This window comes from Psammomys obesus, unplaced genomic scaffold (assembly GCF_907164565.1).
Source record: "Psammomys obesus unplaced genomic scaffold, mPsaObe1.curated_primary_1811, whole genome shotgun sequence".
Classification (NCBI taxonomy): domain Eukaryota; kingdom Metazoa; phylum Chordata; class Mammalia; order Rodentia; family Muridae; genus Psammomys; species Psammomys obesus.
The window spans coordinates 8,069,619-8,084,192 of NW_026590677.1; the positions used below are offsets into that span (position 1 = coordinate 8,069,619).

The 14,574-nt window shown below is 37.9% G+C and overlaps 1 protein-coding gene across 1 annotated transcript in view; it reads left to right on the top strand.

Moving 5' to 3' along the window:
- Positions 1–14,574, top strand: part of Cenpi (centromere protein I) — a 64,025-nt gene that overhangs the window by 7,057 nt on the left and 42,394 nt on the right. Inside the window, exons 5-8 of the mRNA XM_055608311.1 lie at positions 3,621–3,739; positions 4,034–4,141; positions 9,566–9,614; positions 9,924–9,970. Coding sequence (XP_055464286.1) covers positions 3,621–3,739; positions 4,034–4,141; positions 9,566–9,614; positions 9,924–9,970 — 323 coding nt within the window. The remainder of the gene's footprint in view (positions 1–3,620; positions 3,740–4,033; positions 4,142–9,565; positions 9,615–9,923; positions 9,971–14,574) is intronic.

Here is a 14,574-nt window from a genome sequence, read left to right on the forward strand (position 1 = left end):
CAAAAACCTCATCTTAGGAGTCTTTTGTAAGACTGATACTCCAACCAAGGACCATTCATGGAGATAACTAGAACCCCTGCACAGATGTAACCCATGGCATCTCAGTCTCCAAGTGGGTTCTGTAGTAAGGGGAACAGGGACTATCTCTGGCATGAACTCAGCGGCGGGCTCTTTGGCCACCTACCCTTGAGTGGAGTGCAGCCTTACCAGGGCACAGAAGAGGACATTGCAGCCAGTCCTGATGAGACCTGATAAGCTGGGGTCAGTGGAAGGGGAGAAGGACCTCCCTGATCAGTGGAGTCGGAGAGGGGCATAGGAGGAGACGAGGGAGGGAGTGTGGGATTGGGAGGAGATGAGGGAAAGGGCTATAGGTGGGATACAAAGTGAATAAAATGTAATTAATATAAAAAATTAAAATTAAGAAAAATTACTGGGAAAAATAAGTGTAGGAATTTTCCATTTTGAGTTTGTTATATGGCAAGGATGTAGTGGTGATGCTGTTTTAAAATTTAAAGGGTTTAGTGGCTATTAATGACAGATAATAAAAAATGAACCCTGAAGCCGCAAGAAACTTTTTATTATGGTTTTCTTTTTATTAAGTTTGTTTTTGTTTTAATGTCATCATTATTTTGTTTCTTCTCTACAGAATGATGGTGTAGAAATTGATGAGAAATTCTTTAATTTGTGACCCCTTAATGAATAGAACTTGATAAAAAGGTGTATAGAAAGCACTGTGTAGGATGGGGAGCAAGATGGAATGATTAGACTAGCACAAAATCATTCCAGCTAGTCCCAAGGGAACGTGTTTCATTCTGCAACTTTTCTAGCTTTTAGAGAAATTACATGATATAAACCTATTTTTAAATTCTTTTTTTAATTTAAATTTTATTTTTATTACTTGCAGTTTATTCACTTTGTATCCCATCTGTAGCCCCTTCTCCATCTCCTCCCAATCCTACCCTCCATCCTCCTTCTCCTATGCCCCTCCCCCAGTCCAATGATAGGGGAGGTCTTCCTCTCCTATCTGACTCTGGCTTATCAGGTCTCATCAAGACTGGCTGCATTGTCTTCTTCTGTGGCCTGGTAAGGCTGCTCCCCACTCAGGGGGAGGTGATCAAATAGCCAGCCCATGAGTTCATGTCAGAGACAGTCCCTATTCCCTCTTGGGAATTACTGGGGAACCCTCTTGGACACTGATCTGCCATGGTCTACATCTGTGCAGGAGTTCTAGGGGTTATCTCCATGCATGGTCCTTGTTTAGAGTAACAGTCTCACAAAAGACTCCTGTGCCCAGATTTTTTGGTTCTGTTGCTCTCCTTGTAGAGCTCTTGTCCCCTTCAGGTCTTTAAATTCTTTTTTATTATGATTTATTTTTAGTTATGTGTATGGGTTCGTGTCTGTTTGTAGGTATGTGTATATGGGTGCTGGTGCCTGCAGAGGCCAGAGACATCATAACCATTGGACCACCATATGTGGTCATGATGTGCCATGTGGGCCCTGAGTCTTGAACTCTAGGCTCACTCACTGCTGAGCCATCTCTCCAGCCCCTATTTTCTTTTTCTTCTTTCTTTCTTTCTTTCTTTCTTTCTTTCTTTCTTTCTTTCTTTCTTTCTTTCTTTCTTTCTCTCTCTTTCTCTCTCCCTTCCTTCCTTCCTTCCTTCCTTCCTTCCTTCCTTCCTTCCTTCTTTTCTTTCTTCCTGGAGACATAGCTCAGCAGTAGTTGAGAACACTGACTGTTCTAGAGAACTCAGGTTCAAATCCCAACACCGATCTATCAGCTCACGACTGTTTGTAACTCCAAGATATAACACTGTCACACAGATGTACTGCAGGCAAAGCAGCAATGCATATTAAAAAAAAAGGGCAGGGTTTCTCTGTAGCTCTCTCTGTCCTGGAGCTTGTTCTCTTAACCAGGCTGGCCTCAAACTTAGAGATCCACCTGCCTCTGCCTTTGAAGATCTAGGGATAGTGGTATGAGTTACCACACCCGGCCCTTTAAATAAAATTCTTAAATGCAAAAACTCATGAAGATACTTGTTAGTAGGTTTAACCCATTAATAAGGATCTATGGTATCTTTATAAAAATAAAGTGAAAAACACTTTGACATTTCCTTGTGATTAAAAGTCTTTTTGAACTGGGTTCAGTGGTGCACTCCTGTAATCCCAGCATTTGAGGAGGTCTGCCTGGTCTATAAAGTGAGTTCAGGACAACCAGGACTACACAGAGAAACCTGTCTTAAAAAAAAAAGGAAACAAAAGAAAAAGGTCTTTTGATGTAGAGGTATAGTTCATATTATATTAAAATTCATGATGAAATAAAAAATCCACATGGTATGTTTTGCATATTCACTGAGTCCTGCAGTCATCAAAATGATCTAATTGCTACATATTTTAATCATCTTAAAAGGAAAAGTCTTTTTTCATTATTTTTTTTGAGAAAAGTTCTTGTTACTTGTCTTAGGCTGGCCTCCTCTTGCCTCAAGCTCTTGAGTGCTAGTATTACAGGCCTATACCTATATAATCAGCTCTAAGCCTCCTACTTTTGATACAGGATTTCTCTGTGTAATAGCCCTGGAATTCACTCTGTTTACCATGCTGGCCTCAAACTCAAAGATCCACCTACTTCCTCCTGAGTTCTGGGATTAAAGGCATGAGCCGCAATGGCCTTAACTTACTTTTTATAATAGATATGTATGGGTCAAATAATTTGATTTAGGATCTGGGGAGATGGAGCTGTTGGCAAAGTACTTGCCATACAAGAATGAGAACCTGAGTTTAAATTTCCAGAAGTTACTTAAAAGCCAACAACAAGGGGCTTAGGCAGATGGCTCAGTGATTAAGAATACTAGCTGCATTTCCAGAGGACATGGATGTGATTCCTAGCACCTACATGCCACCTCATAAACTTCTGTAACTCTGGTCTCAGAGTTTTGACACACTTTTCTGGCCTCAGATACACATGTGATGTGTATACATGTATACAAACAAAATACCCATACATAGAAGGAAAGAAAGCGTGGGGGTAAAGGCATGTCCCTGTAATCCCAGCACTGAGGAGGTGGAGACCAGAGGATACATAGGATTTGTTGACGAGCCAATCTAGCTGAATCTGAACTCTAGGATCATTGACAGACCCTCTCTCAAAATGTAAGGTGGATGGGGCTAGAGAGATAGCTCAGTGATTACAACCACTTGTTACTTTTCCAGAGGACCCAGGTTTGATTCCTAGCACCCAGTGACAGCTTATAACTGTCTCTAACTCCAGTTCTTGGGAGTCCAGTGCCCTCTTCTGACCTCAGTGGACCCTGCATGCACATGGTACACAAATGTACATGTAGGCAAAATTACCCATACATATAAAATAATACAATAAAATAATTTTTAAAAAGCAAGGTGGAGAACAGTTAAGGAAGATACCTAACATCAAACTTTGCCCTCCACAGAGATTCATACGTACATGCACACATATCTGCACGTTCATGGACATGTAGAAACACAAAATAATTTGCTTTTTAGTTTGTTTTAGAGGCTTTAGAGTGTTATGACCCATAGTGAATAATAGTAAAGGAATAATTGAGACACTGAATTCCACTTTAATTTAGAGTTGGTCTGTTTTCCAGGGAATGCTATAAACACACGGATATTAAAGTGCATGATTCCTGAAACTCATATAGCAGAAGACTCTGTGGTTAAGGCGGTGTCATGGCTCTGTGTTGGCAAGTGTTCTGGTAATACCAAGGTAATCTTTTTAGATGCTTTGATGATAAGTCCTTCAGAACCCACTTAAGGGCTAGTAAAGAAGAGCCACTTACAGAGTAATGGTAGTGGCCTTTGTATATAACCTGTGGTTTCAGAACAATATAGCTTGATAAAAGGACCCTGCTCAAACAGAAATTTTTACTAAGAAATAAAAAAATCTATTATCCTACTTGGTGCTAGAAGCTTTTAAAATAGCACTAAGGATGGATGGATTAAAGCTCTTCTGCAACAATTAGCTCCGTTTCTCTAAGGACAGTATTTTCTCGTTCAACAGGTACTTTTTTATCGTTGGTTGGTTGCGATGTTTGACTTTATTGATCAAAAGAAGCAGATTAATTTGCTTTATGGCTTCTTTTTTGCTTCATTGCAAGATGATGCTCTGGTAAGTAAACATTGACCAGCATTGAGCTTCAGTCAAATACTATATTTGTATATTTTGGCATGCCTCTTAATGTGTGTTTCCTTTTATTTTAAGATACATTACGAATACAGGAAGTAGAAAGAATTACACAGCAGACATCTTTGCTGCCCTGTCTCACAGAGTAACAAATCTGTGGTATTTGCTGTATATCTTTTAAGGAAATAATGTTACAGATAGAGAAACATTAGTTGATATAGCTCAGTGATTGCTGTCTTTTAAACCACATCATCAAAATCCTTTGGGTGACTTATTCTGAATTCTCTGGACACTACAAAAATTATATCGGAATCAATCAGGAGAATATTGTATTTCACAAGTTGCAAATGAAGCTTTTTAAATTAAATAGCATAATTATTTCTATTAAAAACATTAATAATGTCAAGAAATCAGCCTACTGTATACCTAGAAGATTTTCAAGAACAATCAGTAGTTCATAGACTATGTAAGGCCTAACTGAATTCCTCTTGGCTTTGAGAATAGAATTCATACCTTGATCTTATTTCGGAAAATTCATGTTACCATCCTGTTTCTTGCCTTATGCTAGGTAGGCATAAATTTATTTTTCATTAAAGATTTACTTATTTTATGTCTGTGAGTGTTTTGCTCACATGTATGTCTGTGTACTGCCTGTACTACAAGGCTTGGTGCCCATGGAGTTCAGAAGACTATATCGAATCCCCTAGAACTAGAGTTATAGACAGTTATGAACTTCCATGTTGGTACTGGGAATTGATCTTGTGTCCTCTGTAAGAGCAATAAGTGCTCATAACACTGAGCTATCTTTCCAGTCCCTAGATTTAAAAAATTTGTTGTCCAGTAATGTAAAAATGTAGCAAGGGAATGAAATCGTATATATGAAGGAAACAGCTTAGGTTGAATTATGAGGTTATAGAGATGACTTGTTGGCTAACAGCAGTGGCTGCTCTTGCAGAGTGCCTGGGTTCAGTTCCCTTTCATGTACTGTAAGTAGAGTTTCAGGGGATCGGGTGCCCTCTTCTGGCCTCTGAAGACACTGTATACATGTGGTAATACAGTGCAGAAGGAAACCCTGCACATTTTTTAAAAAGTTGAATTGTGAAAGAGTAAAATAATGACACAAAGATAGTAATTAGTATACTCTATTTGAAAATGAAACTGCAAATCAGAGTGATTAATAAAAGCATTATAAAAGATGTAAGCATTGAGCTGAGCCTTGGAAGGATGAATTGAATTTGGGTTTTTTTTTTTTCTTTTTTTAAAGACAAGAAGTCTCACTATCAAGCTCTGGCTGGCTTGGAATTTGCTATGTAGATCAGGGCTGGGCTTGAGTTTAGAAATTTGCCTGTTTCTGTCTGCCTAATACTGGTGTTCCACCATGCTCTGTGATTTAGGGATTTGTCAATAGTAAATAATGTTTGTCATGAGGGGAACGTTTTAGGCGTAGCTGTGAGATGTGTAAATTATGTTTTAGGAGACTTTACATATAGACTAGTCTGAGTTAGTTGAAGTTAGTATTAGGTGATAGTGGTAAGACTGAGAAACATGGGTTGAGAACAGATTGTAGAGATTATATGATTATATGTTGAACTTTAGCCTGGCATGGTGGTGCATACTGGTAATCCCAGAACTCAGGGAGGCGGAGGTAGATTTAGGCCAGTCCAGTCTGTTTTATGTGTATGAGTGTTTTGTCTGCACATATGTCTATGTATCGTATGTGTGTCTGGTGCCCTTGGAGGTTAGAAGAGGGTTATTAGGTCCCCTGGTACTGGCGTTACAGACAGTTTTGAGCTGCTATGCAGATGGTAGGAATTGAACCCAGTTCCTCTGCAAGAAGAACACATATTCTTAACCAGTGAACCAACTCTTAAGAATTTTAAGTATTTTTTTTTCTAAGTGACTATATTTAAGTAAAAATCACCTATATCAACAAATAGGGAAAAAGGCTCTAAGGTTTAGAAAATGAAAAAAATGCCAGGTGTGGTGGTGCATGCCTGTAATCCTTGCACTCAGGGAGGCAGAGGCAGGCAAATCTCAAGATTTCGAGATCACCCTGGTCTACAAATGAGTCCAGGACAGCCAAAGCTACACAGAGAAACCCTGTCTTGAAAGAGAAGGTGGGGGGAAGAAAATGAAAAATAATATGTTTATAATGCATGAGTGTGGCTGTGTACCTATCATAGAGGACATGTGAATGTCAGAACAACTTTCAGGACTTGAATTCTCCTTCCATTATGGGTTCTTGGGATCAAACTTAGGTCCTCAGGCTTGTGAAGAAATTGTTTTTTTAACTGCTGAGCCATTTCAATGGCCCCATTGATTGTTTTTTTTTTTTTTGTTTGTTTGTTTGTTTGACAGTTTGATTGAGTGAGTGATTGTTTGAGACAGAGTGTCCTGTATAGTCTAGGATAGCCTTCAGTTTACTATCTTTCTGCCTTCTCAGAGTACTGGGGCTGTAGTTGTGAGTTAGACACCATGGCAGGCAGCAGGGTTTAGGATTTTTTCTTTTTTGGTTTTTGTTTTTTGAGACAGGGTTTCTCACAGCTTTGGCTGTCCTGGACTCGTTTTGTAGACCAGGCTGGCCTCAAACTCACAGAGATCCACCTGCCTCTGCCTTTCCAATCGCTGGGATTACTACCAGAGTTTAGATTTTAAAAGTATTATTTGCATAGAATTTGATTGGATTCTGACTGTGTAGTGACTCAGATGTGGCGGTTAAATATTTGCCATCAAGTCAACTACAATGTATGAGATGCATATCGATTTTTCCTTTCTACATGTGATTAAAGGATAATGTCAGATTCTCCATAATACTGGCTGGAGCCTCCGGCCAACAATTGTGTGGCACTCATTTTGTATTCAAAGTGATGAATAGTGTTCCTAATGGTTCATATCCTAGGGGTATGAGGATTTGTAGTGAAATCTAAATTTTTTTTCTTCTTAAAATTATGCCTTAAAAATTTAGCATATTTATTGCATGTATGCACATGTTTACATGCATATGGTAAGTATGATGTATGTGTATAAATGTACATATCCGCTTAGCACTGCAAGCATGTGAAGACCAAGGGACAACTTCTGCAAATCTCTTATTTCCTTCCAGTGTTCGGTTCAGGGATCAGGTTTGCACAGCATGAGTTTTATCCACTGTGCTTTCTTGCGAGCTCTGTTGCTGTTTCTATTTCGTATTTTCTTTTCATTTCTGAGATAGGCTCTGAGTATCCTGGAACTCACTATGTAGACCAGGCTGGCCTTGAACTAACAAAAATCTGTCTGCTTCTGTCTCCCAAGTGCTAGGATTAAAGTCATGAGCCACTATGCCCGCTTATAATTGACTTTTCCCGCTTTCAGTCATTGAGAACAAATGTTGACAAACTTTCCATAAAGACCTAGAAGTAAATGTTTTACATGTGAGGGCCATACAGTCTTAGTCACAACAGCTGTAATTGCAAACTAGCTATTGTCAGTACGTATCTATCCAACACAGGGTCTCATGTAGCTCAGGCTTTCCTCCTACTTGCTATGTAGCTGTGGAAAATCTTAAACTTCTGATCTTCGTATTTATTCCACTAGAGTGCTGGGATTACAGGTCTAGATCACCATACCTATATTTAGTCTGAGCTTTGTGCATGCTAGGCAAAACCTCTACCAAATGAACTGTGCCTTCAGCAGATGGATACTTAAAATGAAGAAGAAAATCAGCCATCCAGTTATTTAATAAAAAAAAAAATGTATCAAGTGGGTCCTATTTGCCAGACCACAGAGCAAGTCGTTATTCAAATTATGGTAACTCAGAGACAGAGAATCTACTTAACATGTGCATGGCCCTGTGCACATAAGAAATTCTATCTACCCAGTGGAAAATGAGGCATCACTGAAAATGATGTTTTAAAAATGTTTATCTATGTGTATTTGTGTGTACCTGAGTGTATATATTTGCACCTTGTATAGACGGGAGCCCAGGAAAGGCAGAGTGACCATTTAGATCCCCTGGAACTGATTTTGTAAGCCACTTATAATTGTTTGCTGGAAATCAAATTGGGGTCCTGTGGAAGAACAAGTGAGCATAGCCACTGAACTATCACCTCCAGCCCCAAGGATAAAAGTTTTAATTTTGTATCTTAGTAAATATGAAAGGAATGTCTAATTTTTAAAAATTGTTTTTTGAAGTTTTTATTGTATATGTTCATTATACATGGTTCTGTATTACATAAGGATATTTTCATATAAGTATATGTTACAATATTGAGCATATTTCCCTATACTTTTCTACCTCGCCTTTTTCTCACCCTCCCTCTCAGTCAGTTCTCTTTGTTCCTCCACACTGTTTTTCTTCTGCTTTCACACCATATATCTACGTTAAAATCTATGAGCCACAGACTAGATAAAACATAATAGTTGCCTTTCTGAGACTGGCTTAATTCTCTCAATATGATTATCTCCTGTTACACCTATTTTTCTGGCAAATAACATGCCATTCCTATTTATGACTGAAAAATTCCACATTTTTCCAGGTAATTTTTTGTTAAAATTTTATTCAAAGTTATCTACTTTTTTTATATTTTAAAACAAAAATATTAGGCAGGAGGGATGACTCAACAGTTAAGAGCATTTGTTGCTCTTGTAGAGGACCTGGGTTTAGTTTTGTACACCCATATGGTGGCTTACAGCTGTCTGGAACTCCAGTTGCAGAGGATCCAATGCCCCCTCTGGCCTCCATGGGCACCAGGTCGGCATGTGGTGCACGTACATATATGCAGGCAAGCAGTCATACGTATTAAAATAGGTATTCAGAAATTTAAATAAAAGGCTAGACAAAAATCTTCATGTATCTTACTGCCAATTGAAGCTGTTTTCTAATAAAAAAAAAACCCACAAAACACTGTTACCTACAGGTTTAAGCATACCTATTCTGAAAATCTGAACTCGAAAGCATTCAACAATTCAGATCTGGTCCCCAAGTGTGTACATGCAAAGGTGCATGCACTTGTACATGTATGAGGGCATGTATCTCATAAAGACAAAAAGTAGAAAATTCCTTGCTTCATTCCTCAAGCCATAGTCAAGACACAGACTCACTAAAATAGTGTATAAATTTACCTTCAGGTTATCTGTATACAGTAGATATAAATCACCAATGAGTTCTGTGTTTAGACTTAGGTGTCATTCTTTAGCTTTTTCATTAAGTGCATGGAAATATCTCGGGTCTTGCAATCACTTCTAGCATCCAGCATTTTTGATAAGGAGTGCTCAGTCTATCATGTAATAAGGAACTGCTTCAGGAAATTATTATTCAGTGAAGCCCTAAAAGTGTTTTACATAGCATATCATTGACATTTGAAGAGGATATGGTGTTGTTTTGTTCAAAACAACATTGTCATTTTTCTTATTTTTTTAATATTTTAACAGTGCCCCCATATTTGCCATCTGTTATATTTACTGACCAAAAAAGAGAATGGTAAGTATTTTCATTCCAGTTATATTACCTTTGCTCTATAAAATCAGCATTTGTTTGATTTTATAAATTTAAATAACTAAATTAGTTGTATATAACTATTATATCAACAACTAGCTATTATATAGATAACTAGCATTGGTTATATGACAATACTCATTTTCTGAAAATTGATTTTTTAGTACTTTTGTCTAAGAACATCTGCATAGTGGTGTTGTAAGAAATTATTGAAATGCATGGTGTTTAAGTATAAATGAATTCTTCTTTTGCTGAAGCAAATGCTTAGATGCTCTTTTTTTCTCTGTTTTCTAGTCAAACCATTTCGTGTGAGAAAATTGCTTGATCTTCAGGCCAAAATGGTGAGTGCAGAGAAGCCTTTAGAGTAACTAGTTGCACTTTGAAATAGGCATGGGGCTAGGCTTAGGAGACACAATGTCAAGTGAGTCATCACCTTGAAGGAACTTACTTCCTGGAGAACTCTGTCAACAAAGTGGAAAATCACAATCAAAGCTGAGAATATAGATCAGTTCTTAGTGTTCTTGGCTAGCATGCATGAGGCTGGGGTTCAATCTCTAGTACAGTATGTTAAATTTTACAAATAAGTTCAGTTAGTTATACAATAAGTCCTAAAGGTGTTTGCAGTATGTGTTCTTTAAAAAAAAATCAATCTATGTACATATTACTGTGTGTGTTGAGGTTGGAGGTGCATGTACAGGGCAGAAGACAAGCTAATGTGTCACTCTTCAAGTGCTGTCTGTATTTTTTGAGACAGGGTCTCATTGGCTTGGAATTCGCCACATAGGCAAGGCTGGTTGGCCAGTGAGCCACAGGGATCCACTTGCCTCTGTTTGTCTCTGCCTCCCCAGCATGGTGATTTCAAGCACATGCCCCCGCCCCCATCCTCAGCTTTTTAATGTGAGTTCTGGGATTGAACTCAGGTCTTTTATGCTTATAAAGCAATCCCTGTTTTTAACTATCTTCTTAACCCCCAAAATATATTTTCTGGCAAAACATTCTATACCCATTATCCCAACACTTAGGAAGCAGAGGCAGAAGGATTACCTGGCCTAGTTCAGCTGAAACACTATTGAGTTTACAGGTATCAAAAAATGTCAGCATTGACTAAAGTGGGCCATTTTGCTCTTTAACCAGTTTAATTTTAGTTACAATTAATCAACAAATATATGAAAAATGTTCAGTATAATTAGCCATAGGGAAATGCATATCCACAAGGTCCTGTCTCATCGAAGTTGGAATGGCTATTATCAACCTTCCCCACCTGGAAATCAAATGCTAGTGTGGCTAAAAGGGACTGGTTTCGGTCCTTTGTTTGAAAATCTTTAAAACAATCACACTTGTTTATTTATTTGTTTACTTATTTTGTGTGTGTGTGGGTGTCTACCTGTGGCCACTACATGCCATAGCTCACATGTCATGGTCAGAGGACAGTTAGCAGGAATCAGTTCTCTCCTTCTATCTTGTAGGTCCTGAGGTTCAAACTCAGGTTTTCAGGCTTTACAGGAAACACCTTTATCTGCCATTTTATCAGCCCTTTTGAAAAATTTTAAATTACCTTTTAAGTTATTATATAAAATAATGAGTTTCATTAAGGAGTTTTAATATATCATTGTACCACCACACTCTTCTGTTATTTTCTTTATCCTTTTTTCCCCTGGTAGTCTCCTTTTTGTTTTCATGTCACATATATACACATATACACATATGTTCATGTATAGAGAGTTCTATCTAGATTATACATATTAGAGAAAACATGAAATATTTTGTCTTCTCCCTCAAATTAACTCTTCTTAACTTTTGCCATTGTCCCCTTCATAGGCTTCATTTTTCTTTCATGTTATACATATATATGACATTTAATATGTATGTATATGTATGTATACACACACACACACACAAACATGTATATATCTTTTGGAGACTGGGTCTCTCCATGTAGCTCTAGTTCTCTTGAAACTTGCTATGTAGACCTGGCTGGCCTTGTCTACTTTTGTCACTTTTCTTGCCTCTGCCTCTCTAGTGCTGGGATTACAGGCATATGCCATTGTGCCTGACCTATATATTTATATTTAAATATAGATTCTTCATAGAAGCAAAAACATGACATTTGCCTGAGTCTGGCTTATTTAATCTATAATAATCTCTAGTTCATTCATTTTCAAAGTATATAGTCTTTCTTATTTATGGGTGAATTAAACTCCATTGTGTGTGTTTGTCATGTTTTCTTTAACAGTTCACCTTGGCTGACATCTTGGTTCCATATATATTTTTTAAATTTTTAATTAAATTTTTTATTTTTTTAGTATTACTTACAGTTTATTAACTTTGTATCCCAGCTGTATCCCACTCCCTCATTCCCTCTCAATCCCACCCTCCCTCCTTCGTCTTCTCCCTGCCCCTTTCCAAGTCCACTGATAGGGGAGGACCTCCTTCCCTTTCATCTGACCCTAGCTTATCCATATTTTTAAAAAGTTAAAATTTATTTATTTTACATGTATGGATGTTTTCCTGCATGCATGTATATGTCAGGTGCATGCAGTACCCACAGAGGCCAGAAGACAGCAGCAGATCCCTAGAACTGGAGTTACAAGCAGCTGTTAACTTTCATGTGGGTACTGGGAATAAAAATCCAGTCCTCTGAAAGAGCAACCAGTGCTGTTAGCCCCACGGTATTTCTAGCCTCTGGGTTCCATATTTTTGCTATTGTGAATAGTGCAGAAATAAACATGTATGCATAAGTGTGTCTTTGGTTGTGACTTAACTTCCTTCAGACATATACTTAGAAGTTGAATAGCTGATCTGAAGTCAGTTCTATTTTTAGTTGAAAAAGAAGGGACTCATTTACAATAGTGAGAATTTAAATTAATTCAGCCATTATGAAGAGCATATAGAATCTTACCCCCCTCCAACCCTCCCAAGGCACACCCATAATTGGGCTACCATACGATGTAGTGTTCTGGGTTCGCATGAAAGCAAATGAAGTCAACGTAGCAAAGTGCTACTTGGATGCCCTTACTTATTATGGCAATGTTTGCATTAGGTAAGATAGAATCAGCTGAGGTGCCTGTTTATAAATGACTGAATAAAAAGGATATTTTAAATATGTAAAGTGGAATATGTTCAGCCATAAAAAAGAATGAAGGCTTCCCATTGTAATAAATTAGATGGAACTGGAAGACATTAATGATAAATAAAAGGAGCCAGACACAAAGCTTAATATAACATGTAGGTGTTAAAAAGTGTCAAGGACCATGTATGGATATAATCTAGAACCCCTGCTCAGATATAACCCATGGTAGCTCAGTGTCCAAATGTGTTCTCCAGTAAGGGGAACAGGGACTATTTCTGACATGAACTCAACGGTGAGCTCTTCCGCACACACACCCCTATGAGGGAGAAGCAGCCTTGCTAGGCCACAGAAGAGAACATTGCAGCCAGTCCTGAAGAGACTTGATAAGCTAGGGTCAGATGGAGGGGGAGGAGGTCTTCCCCTATTAGTGGACTTCGAGAGGGGCAGGGAGGAGATGAGGGAGGGAGGGTGGGATTGGGAGGGAATTAGGGAGGGAGCTATGGCTGGGATACAAAGTAAATAACCTGTAATTAATATAAAAAAATAAAAAAGAAAAAGTGTCAGTATTAATATGGAATATTAATAAGAACTGAGAGAATATATTTTGGGAATATAGGGAGGTAGGAATAATGTAATAGTCCAAAAGTACAATGCATCAGTGCAACTATATTAAACTTGCACTGAACCATGACATTGAACCCAATTAATGTATATCATAACATACATGATAATATATAATGTTAAAAATTTGAGATGTTTTGGGCAAGGTGTATAACTTAGTAGATAGAGTGCTTACTTAGTAGGCACAAAGTTCAGATCCTAGAACCACTTAAAATTGGGCATTATGGCATATACCTGTAATCCTAGCATTTGGAAAGTGGTGGCAGGAGGATCAGAAGTTTAAGGTTATTTTCAGCTACATAGCAAGTTTGAGGTCATCCTTGGTTACATGGGCAGCTGTGAAAGGATACAGTCATGTTCCATGTAATGTTTTGGTTAACAATTGACTACATATACAATGGTGTGTACCATATAACCTAATTATTTAATAGGCCATACCATTTAAGTTGTTTAATTAGATCTTATGATTGTCCTACTTTGCCTTCTATTCCTGTGATAAAACCCCATGACCAAAAGTAACTTTTAGAGGAAGGGTTTATTAGCTTACAGTGTATAGTCCATACTGGGGGAGAAGTCAGGGCAGGAACTGAAGCAGAGGCAATAGAGGAACTTTGCCTAGTAGCTTGTCTTCATGGCTTGCTCAGCTTGCTTTTTTATACAAGGCAGCAATGGCACTGCTCATAGTACAGTGGGCTTTTCACCATTAATCATTAATCAAGAAAATGCCCTGCAGACTTGCCTACAGGCAATCTGACAGATATTTTTTTTAAAAACAAATTTATTTAAATAGTTTATGTATATAGGTGTTCTGCCTGTGAGGTGCTCATTGGGTGCCTGTGGATGCCCAAAAGCTGTCAGATTTCCCAAAGTGGAGTTACATATGATCTGTCATGTAGGTACTAGAAATCAAACTTGGGTCCTCTGGAAGAGCAATCTGTGCTGTTTAGCCCTGGAGGCATTTTCTCAACTGAGGTTTTCTCTTCCTTGTGTTAACTCTAGCTTGTGTTAGACTGATAAAGAACTAACCAGATCGATGATTTTTCAGACAATAATGAACTCAATGCATTTCTCATAATATATCCCCATGAATATTATGACTCTATTATCTCATTTGCTGTCTTGTTTTGTATCATTCAATTCAGCAAAATTTTAATGTAGTAAAAAGACTTGGTTGTTTATTTGGATTTTGAGTGATATGCTTTTTCTCAGTAACCTGCTGTATTAAACACAGGTATCCAAAAGCAATGACTTTTC